Raw genomic sequence first — 13918 nt, forward strand, 5'->3', positions numbered from 1 at the left:
TGGGATAGTACTTTGAAATATTTTTTTTATTTGAGGGCTATTAAGTCTTATTTTGTACTTACACTATAAAAATAAGTTTAGGCTTTTTTTTTCTCCTGCTACTCAGCATGGTTTGACAGTAATATGTCCCTGTGAAAAGAAGTTGTCTTTGTTCTAGTGGCTGTTACAATATTTTAAGTAAATCATTTCAAGCAAGCATGGTTTTCACCATTTCTTGCCATCCCTTAAACAAAAGTTGAAAAGGCACTGCAGGTACTCTGCACTGTTGAAACTCAGAAGTGCCTTGTGATCCTCTGATAAGGCTCCATTTCTGAAGCAGATTTGCTTGGAAGAAGAGCCTGTGCTTATATTCCCCAAAGGCAAATGTTCTTCAACAAATCTGGAGTTAGTAGCACTTGTGCTGATTCATGATTTGGCTTAGACACTGAAGAATTGTGGGGCCACTGATCTCCAGGGCTCTGAGTACATGAGACACTTCTGAAGGAAGCTCTGAGCCCCCCAAGACATCTCCACATGTGTCCCCTGTGTCTGAGCACAAGGCAGTGACATGGCTGAAGAGACCAAGCCGGCCCCAGTGATGCTGCTGGTCTGACTGGGGGCTTGGCACTGGCTTGTTCTCAGAGGAATTCTCTCTGCTCCAGTACATACAAAGATTTTCTGCTATTTAGAGCTTGAGGAAAGTTGACTCTTCTAGCACACTCTGCATTTTCCTTTATAGACCAGTAACTGTGGTGATGCTTTCTGTATGCACACCTTGTGCTGTGCCTGCCACCAGCAGGACTGACTCCCTGTTCTCTCTGTTCCTGCTATCCCAGATAAAGAAGAAGTGCAAAGGAAACGACAGAAGCTCATGCCGAACTTCTCCGATGGCTATGGTGGAGGCAGCGGCACCGGAGGTGGTGGCATGTATGGAGGGGCAGGTGGCAGTGCTGGCCCTGGTAAGGCAGCAGGTTTGGGCAGAGAGGGAACAGGGTTCTACTCTGAGAGCAGGACAGATGTTTATATGCTGATTTCCAAAATATGAAGAGGATTTTGTCTCCTAGGCATATAAGACTTGACTGTCGCCTTTATTCTACTGTTACTCAATTCAGTCAAGCATCTCCTTATTCTAAACTCTTCATCATCACATTTGCCTTCCCACTTTGGAAGCTTTGTTGCATCCTAGGGCCATGGAGGCACTGAAATTCATAAGACAGCTCACTTAACTATCATTTTGGGTGTCTAAAATTAAACAGGTTCTGAACTGTTTCTTGGACCATGATTGGAATTTGGCAAATTAACCCTGTTAGTGCAAAGAACTGTTAAAAAATTGGAGATACTCTTTAGTAAATTTTCTACTGTGCTCTGTCTGTTGAAGTCAGAGTATATCTGATATGCAGGATCATGAGAGCATTGCTTTGGTTCTTGCAGCAGAGCATTAAAACCTATAGGTCAGCAAATGTCACCTGAACCACAACTCTTTTTTTAGAGCAGGGAATAGAGCATGTGCAACCAAGTTGCTACATGTGTTGCTGGCAGCACATGTATAGCATAACACCATGTATATACGTATACAAATGTGTTGTTATCACAAAGACTCAAAAGCACAGAGGCAGCTTATGATGTCTCAGTTGAGTTTTAGAGGTAAGACACAGCAATACTACATTTGTGTGGTGTTATGGATATTGGAATAGAGAGTGTCACTAGCCAACCACCTAGAATTTTTTTTGATTTTTGAAGGGGTAGGGGAGAGCTCATCTTTATCCTGGAAAATTAATTGGATGAAATAAAGCAGAAGGTATGCAGAAAACAAAAACTCAGTTCTTTAGGTTCAGTGTTCTCATTGTTTTAGGATGTAATTCTATTGATTCCTAATCTTTCTCCTATCTTTAGGGTTCAGTTTTCCTTCATATGGATACTCTGCTTTTGGAGGGATGCATTTCCCTGGCACAACAAAGTCCAATGCTGGCATGAAACATGGTAATCTTTTTCTTCCAACAGTTGAATTGAGTTTGATCTGTATTTTCTTCTACAGTATGAACCAAAGTGTCGGGCAGGTCTAGCTGAGTGTGCTGGAGAGGGCCTCTTCTCAAACCTCTGACAGCAGAGGGGTTTGTGTAGCTTATACTGTCTTGCTTCTCTTTTTTGCTCTCCAAGTGTAGTTTCTTTTTACTGTGCAGTCCTGAGAAGCAGTCACAAAAACCCCTCCACGTGCTTCTGTATTCAGTGTATTGTTTCAAGCAACAGCCCTCTTGCCTGCTTGAATGTGCTGATTACAGATGACCCAAGGACTGGACCACAGAAAATTTATCTTCCTTTGTTGCCACAGTCTGGTACTACGCTGTAGCCCAGAAAAATCAATGGAAAAGGTTAAGTTTATAATAAGGATACTCTTGGCTTCCTTATAAAATAGGAAGGTAATTTCAGATGTACATGTTGATTACTCTGTAGATACTTCCAGAGTCTGGGGGATAAATTTGCTGTTAGGAAAAAAAAAATGTCTGAGTAATTCTGCCTAAATTTTGTGTGAGTACTTCAGACTTATTCTTCTTTCATGAAAAGAGAGGTAAATCTGTTGTAATAAATAAAAGTTTCTTTCTAAAGTAGAGGCTGTCAAAGACTTAACATCACTTTAGAGCAGTCACATCACTGTGTCTGTCCGTGTGTGTTGGCATCTGGAATATCATGATTCATGAGTTTAGTCATAAGTTTTACATTGAAGTAAATTTTTGTATTCATTTTTGAGGGTTTAGTTTTGTCTAGTTGAGTTTTATCATTTGTATTAAAAAAAGCAATGGACGCTAATGATTCTACTTTTTATTAGAAGGTCTATCAAATTGCACAGCTGAACAAGACAGAAGGAGCTCTGATAAACAAAATGACCAATGGGACACGAAATGTGATGTGAAGGTGGAAGCCGTGGAGAGCACTGAGTGCAGAACGTCTGCTGTTCATGAGAAGGAGGAGGATTCTGGTTTTTCCTGTAAGGCTGAAGGAAGCAAAGCAGATTGCAGGTGGCAGGGTAAGTGAGCAAGTAAATCTGTTTAGGGTAAATCAAACTGCAGCACTGCAAAGCAAGCATTAAAAGCTTTGGAAACTCCAAAAATGTCTTCTTGCTGTTTCCAGAACATGAAAATTCCCCAAGATCTAAGGTCCATCCCTATACTTAGTTCTGTAGATAACTTTCCACCTTTCTACTGCCACTGAACACTTGAACTTCTGCTGGTCACGCAGGGAGATGAGGCAGCTTTGCCTTCTGGGCACGTTTAACACTGCCTTTGAATGAACTTGTGTGAGGAAGGAGGCTGCAAGCTGTGAAGGCACAGGGAACAGAACTAAGCAGCTGTCTTGGCTTTTGATATTTGAGAGGCTTCAGTGGATGAGTTAATGGATGTTAGTGACTTGCAGTAGGTCTTCCCTGCAACACTGTTGAATTGCATGCAAAGTGGCATTATTGGTTTGAATTTAAAATGTAAAGGTACCTGTTTCCATTTGGCAAATACACAGTTAAATAACTGCAGTGTTACACATCAAACTAATGCCTAAAAATTTTTGGGTTTTATGTATTTTTCATATATTTGTAGCTTTGTAGACAATTAATATGTGGTTATACAGTTCCTGGTATTTTTTCTACCCTTTCTCTTAGATTTTAGAGTAATAAGCTAACCTTCTAATACACTCCTGAAATACTGTTTAGTCTTATTTTCAAGTAGAGGGCCTAGAGAAAGAACATTTTGTTTTCCAATCAGAATCTTAGAAGACATAACAAGAAGTGGGTCAAAGAAGCCGTGGATCAGTTCCAGTGGGGCAGTACCTGGGGGGAAAAAATTACCTAGCCAATTGCTCTCCTAATTGGATAATGTTTGTTAGATAGGATAATTTGTTAAACTTACAAAAACTGTAGAAATCTCTTCTTGGGTGTGCTCATAGCCCATAACTATGGACACACCTGGAAGCTTCTAATAAAGAACTGCTTTTATATCTTACCATTTTAATACTGTTGTAAGGGGTTTTGTCTTTTTATTTCAGGCAACAAAACGAAAGGGAGGAGGAAGGCAAGGGTAGTCATCAGAACTGGTTTAGCAGTAGAGTTCTAAAATATATAAAGGCTACAAATCACCATTTCCCAGACAGGAAGATGTGCATTTCTTGGATTGTTTTTTTTTTAAATAGTTGATGGACACTTTTTTAAAGGTTTTGAGTAATCTGCTTAGCATAAAATAAAATAAACAGTAGTTGGACTAGAGAGACATGGTAGTGGGTGGGAATTGAGCACCAAGGGATTTCTTGGTTCTGGTTTTTACCAAGTGTAACATGATCTAGACCACGTTTGTTATTCCCTGGATCAGGGAGAAAGCATATTACCTTGTGTGTGTCAGCCGTGTCTGACACTTGCTATTAACAGTGCTAGAAACTTGAGAATCCAAAGTGGCACAGGAGATGGGCTGTAGTTGTTAACACCTCCAAGCTGTAGTTTCTTGTGATCTGAGAATGGATGCTGCTGAAGCAACCTGCTGTTTGTAGTTTTGGTTGTGATAAATCCTGTGACTGGTTCAGAGAACAAAATCTTGTGCTGATACGAAGAAATAACAATGTCCATTTAGCTGTCATGAGGGGAGGGGTCTGAATTGTTTACCTGTTTTCCAAGCAGTTAATATTGTAGGCAGGAAGCTGATCTTTTTTTTTTTTTAAATCTGTTGTAATGGCATGAAAGGAGGCAATTTCTAGCTCCAGATTATACAAAGAATTAGTGCAGAAGAACAGGCTCCATAAAATAGGTACTGCAGGCTAGATCATTTGGTTCTTAGACTAAAAGGTACATATAATATTTTGAAGGATATCTTTCCTGTGTGTTTGATATGGAAAACCAGGGAGCTTCAGGGTTCTTTGATCTTTGGAAATGTGTAACGAGAAAAGACTGAACTGCTCAACACCCTTTAACCTGAATATAACACATTTTGTGTGAAGAGGTGAATCGCAAATATAAATCCATTAGCCCAGGCATAAGCACAGCAGCCACAGGGATGTACTGGCCAGCACAATAAGCTTCATGGATAGCTGAGTAAGTCTTTGCCTTGCAGCAGTGTTGGTGTTCATCAGGGACATGCTTCTGACCCGGTTAAATGCCTGGTTTTGTGTAGCTGGAAATCCTGGCTATTGTCTCCCCATGTGTGCTTTAAATGACACAGTCTGATGTACTTGTTGGCACTTTGTAATTCCCAATCTTACAAGGTTTTATAGAAACATGAAACTGTTTAAAATAGAGGCTGGTTTCAGATGGTACTGCTTCACAGAATGACGCTGTAGTTTCAGAGCTCATCTGTTTCATTTTCACTAGTGTCTTGCTGACACAGAACCACAAAAGTATTGACAGAGCAGCTAGAGTTACTTTTTTCCGCAAATGAGTTTCTTTTCTCCCATTTCTCCCTTTTGCCTCCCCACCATGACAACTTCTGCTTTTTGAAATGTCAGTGGCTGTCCATTTCATAATTCTAAAATCAGGATACAAATACTAAGCATTATAAAAAGTGCAATGTTTTAAACAGAAGAACAGACTCTCTGTGCTGTTGCTGTGCAGGCCAGACTGCATGATTTGAGTTGGAGAAAGCCCTGCATTTATTCCATAGCTTTTCTCTCAGCTTATCTGCAATATTTGATGGATCACTTGGGCTTCCTGTGCCTCAGCTTCCTCAAGGTAAAACTACTTGGACCTGCAAGTTCCAGATCCGAGTTCTGCTCCTTTTGTCTCATTTCACACAACTGAACGTCAGTGCTGTTAATTCAGTGCCAGTCAAACCAGAGGGAACTTCCAGATTTGACTGTTCTTGGGGTTCCTGCTGCCTGAATGCTCAGCATGCCCTTAGTTTTCCTTCCCAGGCATTTGCTCCCTCTGTCCTTACCTCTCAGAAGTAATTAGCAACCATCTCAGTGAAGCAGTGAATAATGCTTGGTGGTCTGCACTTTGTATTTCTGTGACAGCACAAGTGCCTGTCAAAAGTAGGTGGTGTTCCAAGGAAAACAACGGAGCTGATGAGGAGAAAACTTTGTGTTGCAGATGCTCTGTTCCTGGAGAAGGCCATGCAGCTTGCCAGGCGCCACTGCAATGCTCTCTTCGATTACGCCGTCACCGGAGACGTGAAGATGCTGCTGGCGGCTCAGCGCCACCTCACCGCTGTCCAGGATGACAACGGGGACAAGTGAGTTGACCACCCTGCACTTGCTGGGTTGAAACCGATGGGTTTGGGGGCAGAATGGTGTGGTCGATTTGTTCTGTCCCTCATGGGGACAATCACTGATGGCACCACTTCTCCTTTCTGCTGTTTGGGAGAGGTACAGCTGTGATTTAGACACTTGTGCTTCATTTGCAAAGAAGTCATGTACACCATAAACTTCATTGATCCAGTACCTGTCAGAAAATAATCTGGTCATTGAGGGAATGTTGAACATGTTGTGAGTTTGGGTTTCTTTGCCCTTTTTTACTTAAAATCTTGACTGAGTGTGAATTGCTGTGCTTGCATCATGATACACAGTGTATGGGGATCCTCAGTTTGGTGCTGAAAGAGAGGGCCCTGCTTTTTATTGCATGCAAGTCCTTAATTCTTCATAGGATGTTTTAAGTAAGAGATGCACCAGGAGGTGTAGAAGCAATAACTGGAGAGTCCATGCTGCATTTCTCCACTGACATCATGTTCTTTCCAGAGGACATTATTTTGCTCTTGCTTATGTCTGTACTGTACTGTTATCTTCCAAGGGATTGCACAGATGCTTGTGGCAGACTTGGCTGCTAATATTTGCATATCAGTCTTTCAATAATGTGAGCTGGAGTGGAAATCCACTTTGTTACTTTACAGCCATGCAGATTCTGTGGAACTCAGAGTGAAGTACTGTGAGGAACTGTAGTTATTTAAAACAAAATTCAGCAAAAGGGCTCTGAACAAATGCAAAGATAATCTCTTGCATAAGCAAGTGACACCATCACATCCTTACCTTTTAGCTGGCAGGCCCTGTGCAATCGCCTACACTTCCTTAAATTGTAGTGTTTTGAACAGTAGAGGCCAGATAAGTCTCACAGTGTCTAGCTAGAAGGAAAATTTCAAATGACTGAGACCTGTAACCCACTGTTCAATTATCTGAGAAAGGTTCCCACTTTCACTCCATTTTCAGTGAAAAATAGGCTTCAGATTACAGAGAGAGGACTGCACTGTCAGACAGAGCTACTTCACAAGCTTTGCTTTCCAGCTGGAAACCTAATGTCTGCTTTGAGATAAACAGGAATATGAAGGAGATGGGAGCTAGCAACAAAATCTACAAGTGCTATGGACAGTACAGCCTCTCTGTTTAAAAAAAGAAAGGGGGGACTTGGAGGAGTATTGAGCAAGTAGGCCCTGCATTTCAATACCAAAAAGTTGCTCCCCACATTTGGACTTGAAGGGCACTTTAAATAAGTTAAAATACTTTTTAGAATGATAATAAATACTTGTTTTCTTGCTGGATCAAGAGGTACCTGCAAGTATGAGAGGCTCAAGATCACATTGCCTTTCTCCTGAGATGGATCTATTCTGTGAGCATAATACACATCTGTATTACTTCACAACTTTTTAACAAAGCAAAGCTTTGGTGATTGTCTTCCTCTCTCCTGGGGGAGAAGAAAAAGGTCAAAATTACTTAATAGACTGCCCTGGTTTTCATTTTAATCATAGAAATTATATGGCAAAAATGATATCGAAAGTTTTTGCTTAAGCCTTTCAAAAAACTTGAATGTCAACAATTTATGGCTTTGAAACAGAACCCAGAAACCTGTGATTAGTGTATATTTACAGTGGACACTCAGTAACACTGGCTGTGACTGCATTATTACCAGTACCACTGCTCTGTAGATGTCTGATGGCTCTACAGTGGTGCTCAAATGCATTTTTTCATGTAGGAATGTTTAAGAAATGGAACTGCCCTTTCGTGGTCTAGTCAGCAGCATCATTTATAATGGTAGGGTAAAATTAAAATACTTGCTGCTGAAATGAGAACTAAAAGCAGTAGAAGAACAAATGTGTTTCTGTAGTGAGATTTGGAAATAAAATGTCAGCATGATACAGAGCATACTGAAAAGCATCTGTTAGAGCAGAGGAACAGCACTTTTCCAGTAATGGTGGGACTGTTTGTACAGCACAGGGAGGCTGAAGGAGGGAAGGTGCCATGATACTTCCAGTAGCAGTATACAGAATCAATAAAAAATGCCCTTGAAGGATGAATTTGGTTTGTAAATTTTTTTTTTCTGTTTTTTAAAATATCTTCTGGTTTTGACTGCTCTCCCTCTCAATTTCAGGATGACTCCTTGCCCTGAATGGCATGGAACTTCCTCTTTATTTTTCTGATAAAAGTGTAAATCTGAGACTGTTCAGGTGTTTCTGGAGTGGCATGACAGACACACCACATGTCCTGTGCTGATATTTTGTGTCAGTAGCAACTCACTAAAAGATGAGTCTAGAAGCTGGCCAGCATGTGCCAATGAAGGGCTTGGCAGGGTATGTTTCAAAACAGAGGGCATGATTTTCAAATGAAGTCCTAAGGTAGCAAGGCAAATGGAGCTCTGTGGCACAGGGGTGATGGATTCACAACCTGCTTTTTCCTGGTGCCATGTTGCACATCCAGCCACTCAGGTTAGTGGTGAGGGACCTGCCTTTGGAGAAGGCAGGTTAAGTTACTGCCATTGCATTAACCCAGTAGAAGTGAAGTGACTTGCTATGCAGTCACTCATGTCTCAAAACAGGTGCTTTTTTGGCATGATGTCTCTGGCCACTGTTGCAAATCCTGTGGTTGTTAGTCACTGGGCCTGAGTCCTTAGTAATTTTTCTGTTTGAAAATGAAATAAAGAAAAACCCACAGATCTGGGGAAACCCGTAAGGGAAAATCTGCTTTGGTAGAAGAGAGGCTTGTGGAAATTCTGCAGGAAGGTTTTCACAGTAAGAAGTGTTTATCTGCTGCATAATTCAAAATATGAAAAAACAGCAAACCAGCAGAGAATCTGAGAATTTCTGAAACAATTGTTTTGTGCCACACATTTGTGCCTAGTAGTAAAGTAATGCTGAGGGCCAGCAAAAGCCATCCTGAGTTTGCTTTTGTGATTGAAGGGTTAAACAGTTACCATCTGACCTGGTTTTTTTCAGTGTTGGGATTAATTAATTTTAGGTCTTGATACTTAGTGTTAGAATCATTATCTTTAATAGTCAAGTGTTTATATGAGAATGCAGTCAGATCTAGAGCAAAGCCTTAAAACTTTTGAAATAAGTTTGAAAACAGTGTGAATTTATTAATCTGGTTTTTGTTTGTTTCAGTGTCCTTCATTTAGCAATTATCCACCTTCATACTGAGCTGGTGAAAAACCTCTTGGAAGTGATGCCCAGTTTGAATTACAATGACATCATTAACATGAGAAATGACCTCTATCAGGTGAGCAGTTGTGGGGGTATAAGTGTTGCTGATTGTTTAGCCAGTAAAGAAGAAATTGCACAAATTGTTGTCCGTGGGTAGATGTCAGACTCATGCCAACAAGTTTAGAAACAAGGATATATTGGAAGGTTGTGGAGGAAAGAGAGCATGTTTTCACTGGTTTAGTCCATAAATCCCTTCATGGTAACAGAAGTGTCTCCATGGGCTAACTGTGGAACAGGCCAAAAAGAGTAAGTTCTTCATTTTATGGCTTCAGTATTTGGCTTCTCTGTCACTAAACCAGAGGTATGGATTACAGTGTGCCAGCTCCGGGCTCCTCTGACCTTTCAGACACTGCTTAACTTGGGATCATGAGTCAGTCCCTGTGTCATCAGTTATCTGTAGGCACATGTGGAAGCCATAATAACCTCTGCTGTTCCTACAGCCCAGATTGTATTTGTGCCCATCACGTCAGCACCAAGATTTCCCTTTCATTTCTGCAGTAACTGAGAAAAGCCCATCCCCTTGTCTTTAACCAAGGTGGAAAACAACTGGCAGGCACAGTTCTGTCTCCTCAACTCTAGTCTGGCCTGTTTACATTGTAACTCAAGTTCTGAAAAGAGCTGTGGGAACCTGCCTGGACAAGAATCTCTTCTAAAGAGATTGTGCATGCCACTGAGCAGCAGTCTGACCTTGTGTCATTTGTTTTGCTGTGAACAGTAAAGGCAGGTTTTTAATTCCGTACAGGGAGTCCCAAAAAGTTTATTTTGACTTCTCTGTTTTCCTTCACATTTTTATGTTCTTATAAAGCAAGTTTGAAATGTGGAGGCTGCTGAAAGTAAGCAGAAGATTCTGAATTGAATTCTGTGCCCTGTGTTTAACAGAAACAGGAGGCAAAGCTGGGCTCTACACCGGAAATAAATCCCTAACTACAGAACCTCTGCAGCTCTCCCTACCTTCAATTTAAACCTTAAGCCATTGACAGAAGACAATGTAGGCTTGGGCTAGAATTTTCCTTCTCTACAGATATTCGGAAAGCTGACATGTAACTTATAGATGCAGTAATTATTTGCAAATGTGTTGACAGATCTATTGACAAACACAAGCTTAATGTGCAAAGCTGGAATTAGTCTTTATTTTTAAAGTCCTCTGTCAATGTAATCTAGATCTGGAGTCTTAGTCAATTTTTAAATTATTTTAGTATTGGAAATACCATTTCCCAGACCTCACTAGAATGTTTACTGTTTAAATACATGCATGTGTATGTTCAGTGTGATGCTGCTCAGAACTGACAAGAATGCAGTATGCAACCAACCTCTGGAAGGTCCCAAAACCTCTCAGCCTGAGCGTTGCTCAGTGCTGTGGGAGCACAGAAATGGGGAATGTGCAAATGGGATCAGCTAGTTCAACACACATGGCATAAATGCACAGTTGTTCTGCAGTCTGACAAGTGCACACAACCTGCAGGATTTTCTTCTTTTCTGTGCAGCCATTTTGAGGGATAAGGAACTCCTATGCCCATGGCTGCAAATCTGTGATTCAGGAGCAAAATGAAAGCATGGTTCATTGCTAAAGGATCTGAGTAGGGCCTGGAAAGCACATGTGCTCCCACCGTGGCATGAACTTGGAGATGGGGCAGCTGTGGAAGCAGGCTTGCAGTGTGTGGGGGCACAGGGATGATCTCATTTCCCGAGTCCCTTGCACTGCAATGCTCAAATAGCCAGGTCAGTGCCCTGGCTTATGGAGTAGGCAGCATCTTTGTTCCTCCCAAAGTCCAACTGCTGACATTGGCAGGGCAGCTTTTATTTCCAGTACGTAGAAACCCTGTTTGTAGTATTCAGTAGAAAAGAAGCTACACCACTCCAAAGCCAATGAACTAAAATCTTGCATATGTGTACAACCTTCTCATGCTAGGAGCTTTTATGGGTTTCGGAGGTTTCTGTACAAGTGATGTAGCTTTGCTTATCTTCTCATGGTTTGCTTCTGTCACTTGCAGACCCCCCTGCACCTGGCAGTAATCACAAAGCAGGCAAAGGTGGTGGAAGACTTGCTGAAGGCTGGAGCAGACGTCAGCCTTCTGGATCGCCACGGCAATTCTGTCTTACATTTAGCTGCTACTGAAGGAGATGACAAGATTTTGAGTCTACTCCTCAGGCATGAGAAGGTGTCTCCCATGGTCAACCTCCCCAATGCTGAAGGTATGGAAAGATAATGGCTGTATTTTACACTTCCCTACTAGACAAACACAGCACAATTCCTGCCAACACTGTGTTGCTACACAGGTAGATAGAAACCCTGAAAATAACATCTTTCCCCATTTTGCATATGCTGTCCTTGGTTTTTATATGCCTGCAAGCACAGATGAGACAGCACAGGCGTGTCATTTTCTGGCTATACAGAAGAGGAAGATTGGTAATGCTCATGTGACACAGCATGGATTTGAATTTTTGTCCCTATACATTCTCTTCCATCTCACAGAAACTCAAACACTTCTGTTCATCTTGTTCCTTATGCCACCTTTGGTTTTTTAAAAAAAAATGCCTGGAAGAAAATGTTTCCTCCTGCCTAGTGAATGAAATCCCCTTAGAAATAGTTTCTGGACTAGTATTGAGTTTCATATCTGGCACTTTGTGACCATACAGAATTAGAGCCTGTAAAATAACCACAAAGAGACAGTTCTCCCATTTTTCAGTGCACAGGGGACTTCAATTTATTACCCCTGCTCAAATAGATTATAAAATGTCTGACCTAAAATTGTCATCATGAATTCAAAAAACTGTGTTTAGTTCTTGTTCTTCTCTTCAGAAGAGGATTTTTTGGTTGGGTGGGTTTTTAAAAAAAGGCTTTATTATTATTTTTCTGGTGCAGGTATTCTTGAGGTATCAGGTCACTGTGACCTTACAGGAGGATGATACTAGAATATAGCAGTTACTTTCCAAACCATTTTCTAGAAGAGATGTTCAGTGGCAGATGGGGCCAGTGTGGGGTACCTACTTGTTTAGTGCCAAGATGCAGATTTTCTTTTAAAGGCTATTCTCTTGAGGTAAAAAGATGCTCTGGGTGAGCTCTGTAGTTCCTGCCTTCTGTTCCACCTTGTAATTTGATTTTTTTTCTCCTTGCATGGTTTTGACTCTCCAAGTTCCAATTTATGCACAAAGAACATATTTATCAACACCATTAACTTCATCCTGAGCCTCCACCTTGAGGTCTAGGGCCCCCAACATACATAAGAAGGGCATGGACCTGTTGGAGCAGGGACAGAGGAGGGTGTAGAAGATGCTCACAGACCTGTAACACCTCACCTCTGCAGACAGGCTGGGAAAGCTGGGGCTGTTCAGTCTGGAGAAGAAAAGGCTCTGGGGAGACCTTACAGCACCTTCCAGTACCTAAAGGGGGCCTACAGGAAAGCTGGAGAAAGGTGTTTTATGAGGACTTGTAGGGACAGGACAAGGGAGAGTGGCTTTAGGCTGACAGAGAGTGGATTTAGATTAGATATAAGACAGAAAAGCCTGACTGTGGGGATGATGAGGCACTGGAACAGGTTGCCCAGACAAGTTGTGGATGTCTCATTCCTGAAATCAGGTTCAAGGCCAGGCTGGGTGGGTCTTTGAGCAGCTTGGACTGGTGGGAGGTGTCCCTGCCGACAGCAGGACTGGCATGGAACAAAATGATCTTTGAGGTCCTTTCCAACCCAAACAATTCCATGATTCTATCATCTTTTAGTGTATAAGCAACAAAATATGTTACTTCTGCTGAGGTAACTACAGTAACTCATTTTACAGTTTTCTTACTTTGAAACTCATTACTCTGACATTTCTGAATTTTACAATATTAATGCAGATGATGGATGGGTTTTGTTTTGTGTAGGTCTCAGTGCAATTCACATGGTGGTGATGGCAAATAGCATGTCCTGTCTCAAACAGCTGATTGCTGCTGGAGTTAACGTCAATGCTCAGGAGCAAAAATCTGGACGAACTGCATTGCACTTGGCTGTTGAACAAGAGAACATCCCCTTGGCAGGCTGCCTTTTGCTTGAGGTAAAGGCAGAATATCTTTCTTCCAGGTCTTTTCAATTACATATTTAAAAGCTGTTGACAATCCTTGAGTGCTTCAGAATGACAGAAGTAAGGGGGGAGGTTCCTGTTTATTGACTAGATTACTTGAACTGGTGTAATGGCAAAGTGACTGGTAATGTTTCTGTTTTGTTCAGCACAGCTGGTGAAGCTTTTGCCCAAGTTAAGGAATTTAGAGTTTGTGACCCTGACCTGACTTCATATGCCATGTATAATTTGCACTGAGTAATGCTGGCAGGCACTGAAGTTACCATGAGCAAGTTCATCCCTTCTTCTGTGTGAAGCAGAACATGTATAGAGTTGTGCAAAGAGATGTAGTTGTGTAATCTGTAAATATTTATCTCATCATAACACCTTGATCCTGGTATCCTTAATTCTACACACCCCAGCTGGCTGTGTGGCTTTCCTCTGTGCTCCTGCATGGATGTGCCACCACCCTGGCA

The 13918-nt window shown here is 41.5% G+C and overlaps 1 protein-coding gene across 3 annotated transcripts in view; it reads left to right on the forward strand.

The window, feature by feature from the left end:
* NFKB1 (nuclear factor kappa B subunit 1) overlaps positions 1-13918 on the forward strand; it is a 58179-nt gene that overhangs the window by 38575 nt on the left and 5686 nt on the right. For 2 of the 3 annotated variants that reach the window (XM_039701996.1, XM_039701999.1), the window contains exons 12-18: positions 816-938; positions 1873-1959; positions 2804-3001; positions 6035-6176; positions 9309-9423; positions 11399-11600; positions 13270-13439. In XM_039701996.1, coding sequence (XP_039557930.1) covers positions 816-938; positions 1873-1959; positions 2804-3001; positions 6035-6176; positions 9309-9423; positions 11399-11600; positions 13270-13439 — 1037 coding nt within the window. The remainder of the gene's footprint in view (positions 1-815; positions 939-1872; positions 1960-2803; positions 3002-6034; positions 6177-9308; positions 9424-11398; positions 11601-13269; positions 13440-13918) is intronic. The other variant, XM_039701997.1, reaches the window with a different exon arrangement.

Source organism: Passer montanus, unplaced genomic scaffold, assembly GCF_014805655.1.
Source record: "Passer montanus isolate IOZ18808 unplaced genomic scaffold, ASM1480565v1 scaffold151, whole genome shotgun sequence".
Lineage (NCBI taxonomy): Eukaryota > Metazoa > Chordata > Aves > Passeriformes > Passeridae > Passer > Passer montanus.